This window comes from Lactuca virosa, chromosome 4, assembly GCF_052849685.1.
Source record: "Lactuca virosa cultivar CGN04683 chromosome 4, Lactuca_virosa_CGN04683_v6, whole genome shotgun sequence".
NCBI lineage: Eukaryota > Viridiplantae > Streptophyta > Magnoliopsida > Asterales > Asteraceae > Lactuca > Lactuca virosa.
In genome coordinates this window covers 510450435-510458747 of record NC_136429.1, presented here as the reverse complement: position 1 = coordinate 510458747, position 8313 = coordinate 510450435, and the positions used below count along the sequence as shown (strand labels likewise).

Genomic DNA, 8313 nt, shown 5'->3' with positions numbered 1-8313 from the left:
TAAAACTTGATAATCTTATGCAACCATAAAAATGAATAATTTCTCTCATGTTTTCACTAAAACATGAGCAACAATTAATTTCTTATTTATAATAACTATTGAACCATAAATAAAACTTTTGTGAGTTTAATCATATCCTTGTTGACCATTTGTATTTCTACCACTTGCCTTACGATAACTTTTAAGTCAATGTCATATTCGATCGCATTGATAATAATGTGAGATTCATATTTAATATCAATAATATTAGATATCCAAGTTTTTCACCTCACCAAAAAAAAAGTATACATGTTTGCCAATTTCTAATTTACGCCATCTGATTTAATGTTTTACCCCCTTGAAATTATTAGGATGTGGTTGTGAAAATTACTAACAAAACATCACATTAATCTCGTGTGTTTGAAACAATCATTTGAATACGAAACTTTGATGATTACAAGCAAAGAAAAAGAGGATGCATGCATCCTATTGGATTGACCTCAACACACTTGGTCTTGGGTGGAGGTATGAGTAAAGGAATCCAAAGTACTAATTTGTCATTTCTATCTTTCACCCTAATCAATAGTAACATCAAAAACTTTGTTTAAAAGGTGAAAGTACCTATCCACCAAATAATCACAAATGATAAGGTAGGAAAGAATCCAAATTCAGTGAATGCAAAAAAAATTAAATAATAAATAAATAAATAAACAAATCGTATACGAAAAAACAGTTTGCTTTATATCTGACTCGTGAAATCAATCGCATCCATGTTGCAAATCGTGCATTCTTAAAAGCGAGCATGCTCGTATTTCATTCAGAAAACAACTTACATATTGCCTTTAAAGATTCCTTCGATTGAGAAATATTTGAAGACTACACGTAAATAAGTCTAGCCACTCATTACCGTTATATGAATGTTCAACAAACAAGCAGCTTTTAGCTTTTAGTTTTAAGAATAAAAGAACAAACTGCAATTAAAGAAAAAGTTTTGTTTGTGAGTACAAGATTTAAGTTTTTATTTTAAACAAAAGTTTTATAATCCAAATGTTACTTCAGATAGTTTGAGAGATCTTAGTTTTTATGTTTATGTCATTTTAAACCTTTCAAGAGCTTTAAATTAGTTTTGCAACACTTTTACACAAATAATACCATAATTTCCAGGTATCGACTAGTTTTTCCAAACATACCTTATATATCAAATATACAATATTGGATGCCCTACTATAACATTACCCCTTCCCTGGTTAACTTCTTGTATTTTCTTTTTGTGCTTAATTGTTGGTCTATGCTTCCTATGGTTGTGTGTTTATATATTTTGTCCATATATTTGTAAACATATGCTTATACACGACCTTGTATTATATATGTCGAAGATCATCTATCAAAAAAGTGATTCTATCCTTGAGGAAGATATAGCTCTTAACATCTACCAATTTTATCATATTCAAATGAGATTTAGTTTAGGCTCCATTGTTGTTGGCCATGTAGACCATGTTGATATGAAATCAAGATTATTAGTCGTATGAGATAACTTACACATATTTTAAAATTTATGGATCTTATCTTTGTCATTATATATAATTGAATTATATGGTACATTTAATGTTGTCTAATAATGGTAAAAAGAACCCATTAATTAGGTGGGACTAAGAGGTAACAATTATTGGGTTAAATGGGCCCAGATGATTAATGTTTATAGTTTTGAGCCCAATAGATTAGGAGAACAATTCATAAAATTACAAAACTGGGCTGGATCCCATACAGTTCCGTCGGCGCCTGTCGCAATAAACAACTCACGTGCGGGTACAATATTTAATGCGTAGGGTACCATAATCTTAAACATATCACGTGGGGTACTTTCTTGGTTTATAAAAGTCAAACTACACGTCATTTTGGTCAACGAGCTAGCTAATATATTTATTTTCATATTATAAATATGGGTTAGACTCTATGTATCAGATTTTTTTTTGGATTATATTTCATTTTTATTTTTGTCGATTGGTCCAAATATTTTTTTTTTATTTTTTGGATTTAAACTCTACTTTATTATTCTTTTTTTTAAGTTACATCTTTGTGCCGAAACATTACAAGTAAATTAGTTAAAATTGTCAAATTATATATATATATATATATATATATATATATATATATATATATATATATATATATATATATATATAAAATGTAACTAACCCTATAGATATTCTTATTATAAGATAACACATGTATTTTACTTGCAATTTCATTTTACTTGCTAAATATTCTTAAACATATCACGTGGGGTAGCTTCTTTGTACCTTCTTTGTTTTGTATGTGTTTGATGCTTAAAATGTACATAATATATAATATATAATCCTAAGTTCTTAATTTAAATAAATAAATAAATAACAAACAAAGGTTACAAAGATGACGGTGACTACACAAGAGGTAACAACATATGGGTAGTGGGGACAATGATGACGAGCCATGGGTAGGGATGGAAAAATTTGGTCCAAATTAAATTACAAAAATAACAATATATTTTTATTTTTTTAAATATCTAATTATCGGATTGAATTATTTTATGAGTATACATTATATTGTACTTTAAAGAACAACTTAATGAAAATTATTTTCTACCGAATTACATTGCTATAATTTGGTTTATTTTTCAAAATAGATTACTATAATGACAAGAAATAAATGTAGAATGTTATGATGAACAAATCATTACATTGCTATTCTTTCATTTAGCCCTTTCTTTAAAGGTTTGCACTTTGGCTTTTAACTTACAATTTTGATTTTTCAAAAATTGGTTTTTGGTTCTTTCACATTTCAATGACTTTTTTGAGGCATTATAATGACCATAACTAATGCATCTCTTGAAAAAATACATAATGGATACGTTCTTGGTCATCTATTTTCATTTACATACATTACAAAAAGAAAATAAAAAAATAGCATTAACAATCACCTCACAAGATCCTTACAAATAAGATACCTAAAACCAAAATTATGAGGAACCCATTCAATCATCTTTCTTGATTTCACCATTTGATGTTTCTTGATGTTCTTCCTAATCGATTCTGGTAAACACATTTGGATCATCTCAATCACACCACCTTCACATAATCCCGAATCTTTTGCAAAACTTTCAACCATTTTTGGTAAAAGAATCCTATGATCCTTCCTTACACCAAATGTAGCCCTCACAAATTCTTCTTTTGCAACTTCAAGTTCTTGGATCACTCGTTTCGGGGTGTAGATACGAACCTTGTAAAAACAACAAACAACAAAATGAGTTTATATTGTTTCAAGATTTGTATCTTGTTAATAGATTATTCATTATTGGCTTAAATGCAAAAAACAACAATCTACTTTCATAGATTTGTTTATTAAATCATTCTACTTTCATTTCTTCATATTTTGCAAAACAGTTATTCTTCAACAACAACCCACAGAAGCATCATGTGAGAGGTAAATCAGGTACACAGTGGCAGATGACTGGCAAAAGGGCCTAGTGTAGGCCCAATCCAGAATGGAATTAAAACTCCCACACTGCAGCTACGAAAACTAACCCTTTGACTTTTTCTCTATAAGAGTAATCGTTCTTCCTATTATAATTTTCTAAAGTCCTAATAAGAAAATAAATAAATAAAAGTACAATGCTATAATTGGGAATTTTTTTCAAAATACGATGCGGCATAGAAAGAAATGAAAGTAGACTCAACCGAGTCACATGTAAAGACGAGTCACACTACCGAGTCGACTCTTTTAGGGTATAAATTGACTCAACTCGTACGAGTTTGACAACTATAACAATGCCTTAATAAGAAAACAATCAAAAGTACAATGATAATAATAATAATAATAATAAATAAATAAATAAATAAATGAAAAATACATACTGCGGGATCCGAGTGGCATCCTGAAGAAAGTGCGAAATGCAAAAGAGGCTCGGGATGGTCAATTGCGTAATCTTGCCGTGCATCTCCTGATTTGAACTTTTTTCTTGAAGATAATAACAATCGAAGCCACTACACAAATAAATAAAGTAATATTAGTTTTTTTTATATATTTAAAAAAAAAATAGAAATGAAAAATGTTTTAAGCATATGTTGAGTTTAATATAATTATAAAATTAATACCTGCCCAGAACGACACATTTTGCATCCGAGGATTGAATTTTGGATCACATCTGCACTTACCACATGACCCCCAACATTATATGCAGCCTGCAAAAAATATATAAAAATATATATATGTGAACTTTTTCAAGATTCAAAGAAAAAAAAGATATTATATTTTGGGCTGTTTTATGGTTTAACCAATAAAACTTTCTTTTTTTCCAATCAAACCATAAAAGTTTTCAGACATTTTTCCAAATTCACCATTTTGACCGAAAAAATATGGTGTTTTTTTTTTTGGGTAATTTTGTAGTTTTATCTACTTATAATTTTAATGTCTGATTGGAAGAAATAAAGTATAAGTGAATAAAACTGCAAAATTGCCCAAAATGTAATGTTTTTTTCCCCCTTTTTAAAAATCATATCAAGTTTATAAACAGCCTAAGACAACCATAAAAATGCAATCTTTTTCAAGATTCACATCAAGATTTTAATTTATAAGCAGCCTGAAACAAACATAAAAATACCAACTTTTCCAAGATCCATATCAAGATTTCAAATTCTATGCAGCCTAAAACAAATTTGAAAAAAAAAAAAAATGCAATCTTTTTCTAAGATTCATATCAAGTTTTTAACTTTTAAGCAGCCTGCAACAAACATAAAAATACCAACTTTTTCAAGATTCATATCAAGATTGATCTTTAAACCAAACCCATAAAGACCCTTTAAAGTTTGACCCAAAAATGTTCAAAGAACAAGTGTTTTACTCACTTTTAATAGCAAAAAGACTCTCTTTATGTTGTTTTGTGGAATCCCATAAGCCAAAACCGCCTGCAAACACATGAACCAATGATTTTAATGATTCTTTTTTAAAATAAATTTGCAAAAAGAAAAGCATAAAAATGAATTTATGAGATTCATATACATACATGCATCACCAATGCATTATGTACATTAATCCAAAATGCTAACTTCTCCTCATGCTTCAATTTTCTAGGATCCACTTCTTCTAATCGAGAAACAAGCAACCTACAATAAGTCAACAACACACATTAATTCAAATAAACACAAAAAGAAAAAACAATTATTTAATTGTTAATCTTAATTTTCATCTTATTACCTGAAATTTTGCAACATATCTTCAATATCACCTAACTTTTGTCCATCTCTATAAATACATTGAATCTCCACCATTGTACTATAAGGTCCACTAAACTCTTTAAGCCCTTGAACATGAAAAGGGTTATCTAATCTCACATCAAAAGACGATGATACCCTTTTAAACCCCGGGCTCCACAACATGTCCGAATGATCTTTTGGCGAAAATGCCCCCATTGATGACAATGATGAAGTAGGAGATAAAATCCCATGATTTGCAAGAGGTGGGTCCGCAAGCTTGCAATATATAGCCGACATGCACTTGATTATATCCTCTGAGAGCTTGTTTGGTGTTTCGGGAACATGATCACAAATCCTAGTTCCAAGATGCTCAGCCAGACTAATTATGTTTGATGAATTATTTTGTGCATACTGCATATAAATCGTACAAATTTATAATTCATAATAAGTTTCACATAAGAAAATCATTCCCATATAATAGATGGGACTAAGGCTATGTTTGGTAGACTAGCTGAAAAGCTAGCTGATAGCTGATAAAAAATGACGTTTGGTAAAAAACTAGCTGATAAGCTAGCTGGAAGATATAAAATGACATAAAAGGACATTCAAAAGAATATGTTTTTTATAATTAACTAAGGGTGTATTCGGAAAAATTTTAAAAAGCTCCTAAAAAGGTACTCCAAGTAGCTTTTTAAAAAGATAGCTTTTCAACTACTTTTTGGTTTGCAAAACATACAATTTAAAAAAGCTAGCTTATAAGCTAGTTGTGGCGTGCCAAACACAGATTAATTATATAACTAGCCAAACTAACTATATTAAAACTATTATTCCACATGTAATGCATATAAACATACGAATTCAAATTCATTATAAGTTTCCCTCCAAATCTTAACATATTAGAGATTTAGTTTCAATCTCAAATAGGGCATAATGTCATATGTTCATTAGTGAAAGTAGAATGCTAAGATAGGATTCAGGGTATAAAAAACGTTGTAAAATGATTACCTCCATCATGGAAAGTGGTTGTGAGTGACATGCTCGAAGCTCTTTACCAAGGGTATTTATGGGATTTTCAATTGAATGATGAGATAATGAAGAGTGACAACGATGAACACCAGAATCTAAAACTATATCTTCTTCTTCTTCTTCTTCTTCTTCTTCGACTTCAACGCCTCTATTGTTATTGTGATTTGCCTCTTGGAGTTTCAAAGAGATATCATTTCTGCAAGTTTCAACATATTTGCCTCTTGGAGTAATCATTAATGGTGATTTTGAAGCTTCATCATCATATGGACATGAAATTTGTTGATCAAATGCTTTACGATATAATGACAAAAGATATTGCTCCAAATGTGAAACTTCATATTCTAAAACTGCAATGTCTTTAATAAGCTCTGTTGCAGGCTGTAATTATGGTAAAAGAAAATTATTTAGAAAGTTAATATTTATGTTTAAAATATTTAGAAAGTTAATAATTAATTACTTTTGGGATTAAGGCTTGATTTGTGATTTCAAGGGAAGATGATCGATAACCCAAAGCTTGTTCTAAAGCACCACGAACAGCAACTTGATCTTGTAATCTTTTTTCAAGCTGTAATATCTGAAATAAAAATACAAACTAAATGGATTAATGTTTCTTGAAAATGTGATATTTAGAGGGAAAAATTAAAAAATGATAATTTTATTACCTCATTTCTCAAGGAATTTTGGATTTCTGCATTAGGCAAGTGATTGTTATCCGAATTTGTACAACTTTTTGTCTTCTGGTTATCTTCTTCAACTCCATTTTTTCCTGGAAAGCTGCTAAGATCCAAGATTTCACAGTGTTTATAAGTATCCATTGTTTACCCTCTTGATTTCAAACAGAAAATCATAATGTTTGAAGATTAAAAACGTCGATAAAATGTTGGATTCTTTTCTTAATATCGTTTTTTTTTGTCGGAAACCCACTTCGGAAGCGATTTCCAGTTCGAGAAATCAATCAATGTCATACAACAGAAGTCGAAAATTAACGAACATGTTTAAAAGAAAAAGGGAAAAAAATGGTGGATACCTTTTCGAACGCTTATGGGTACAAGTTACTACTTCCAGTTCAGCCATGCTACTCTCGAAACTCATCTCTGCAAATCATACACGAATTCGCTACTAATTTCACTCAACTTTTTACATAAAGACGCGAAAGCGAAAGTCACTTGTTTAGAAAGGTAAACGAGATAAAGAGAGAAATTAGTAAATTAACAATTACCATTACAATCTTTGACCAGAAAAGCAAGCACGAGGAGTGAGCAAGATCGGATTTTAAAAGACCCACAAGCCGAAATGATGAAATGGGTCAACAAAACCCTTCGAAATCATAACCAAAACCCCAATTTTTCTTCTTGCATTGCGATAATGAGACAATGGTGTCAGCTATAAACGATTTTCTGAACACTGAGTCACTGACTGAATGGCAAATAAGAGAAGGGGTTCTTCCTTTTACCTTCTGTGTAATAATCCGAGTTCGCGAGAAGAAAATCTGTGTAACTTTTAGCAGAAAGAAGTAAAGTAGTTTGTGGACTTTCGTTGGAAGAACACGAAAGGTTCCAATTGGAGGTCGGATAATGTCAAAGGGGCTGAAATTAACTACTCGATGAAAGAAAGGGATCCAAATATCCCATAAATGAAATGAATTGAAGCAAAAGTTGATGAATTTAATATCAACTGATTAGTTAATAGTAAGTAAATCAGATCAAATTATGCCCCCAATTTCGTTTGCAGATTCTTGAGCTGGGCCAGTGGGAGTTGGTGAACGTCTCCGTCTTCAATCTTTGTCACATACTGCCCATGTGTATATATATATATGTGAAAATATGGTGTAATTTTTTACAAAAAGTTACAAGTTTGTTTAATTAAAATAATACAATTGTAGGATTTTGTTTTTTCTTGAGAAGCTAGTAAATCCTTAATTTAATGTGTGAAATTATATTTTGTTTTATCAATAATTTTCTGATAATTTGTTTGCAATCTCTAAATATTGGATTTTATGTTTTATGGTTTTACACAAACATTGTGTTTTTATAGACAAGTTTTTGTCAATGACTTTTTATTTTTGGCCTTATATTCGGTG

At 30.1% G+C, this 8313-nt stretch overlaps 1 protein-coding gene across 2 annotated transcripts; it reads right to left on the bottom strand.

Moving 5' to 3' along the window:
- Window positions 1–2822: 2822 nt before the first annotated feature.
- On the bottom strand, window positions 2823–8001 carry LOC145109389 (uncharacterized). 2 transcript variants are annotated; one of them, XM_079046525.1, is made up of 11 exons: window positions 7453–8001; window positions 7261–7327; window positions 6896–7010; window positions 6691–6807; window positions 6213–6611; window positions 5209–5618; window positions 5018–5117; window positions 4860–4919; window positions 4110–4196; window positions 3870–3998; window positions 2823–3234 (listed from the first exon to the last, which is right to left on the bottom strand). In XM_079046525.1, exons 2-11 carry the CDS (start codon window positions 7323–7325, stop codon window positions 2932–2934), a joined length of 1785 nt encoding a protein of 594 aa, XP_078902651.1. In that variant the 5' UTR covers window positions 7326–7327; window positions 7453–8001; the 3' UTR covers window positions 2823–2931. The 2 variants fall into 2 exon arrangements, with proteins under 2 accessions (XP_078902651.1, XP_078902652.1); XM_079046526.1 differs by having other exon boundaries at window positions 6896–7007.
- Window positions 8002–8313: the final 312 nt, after the last annotated feature.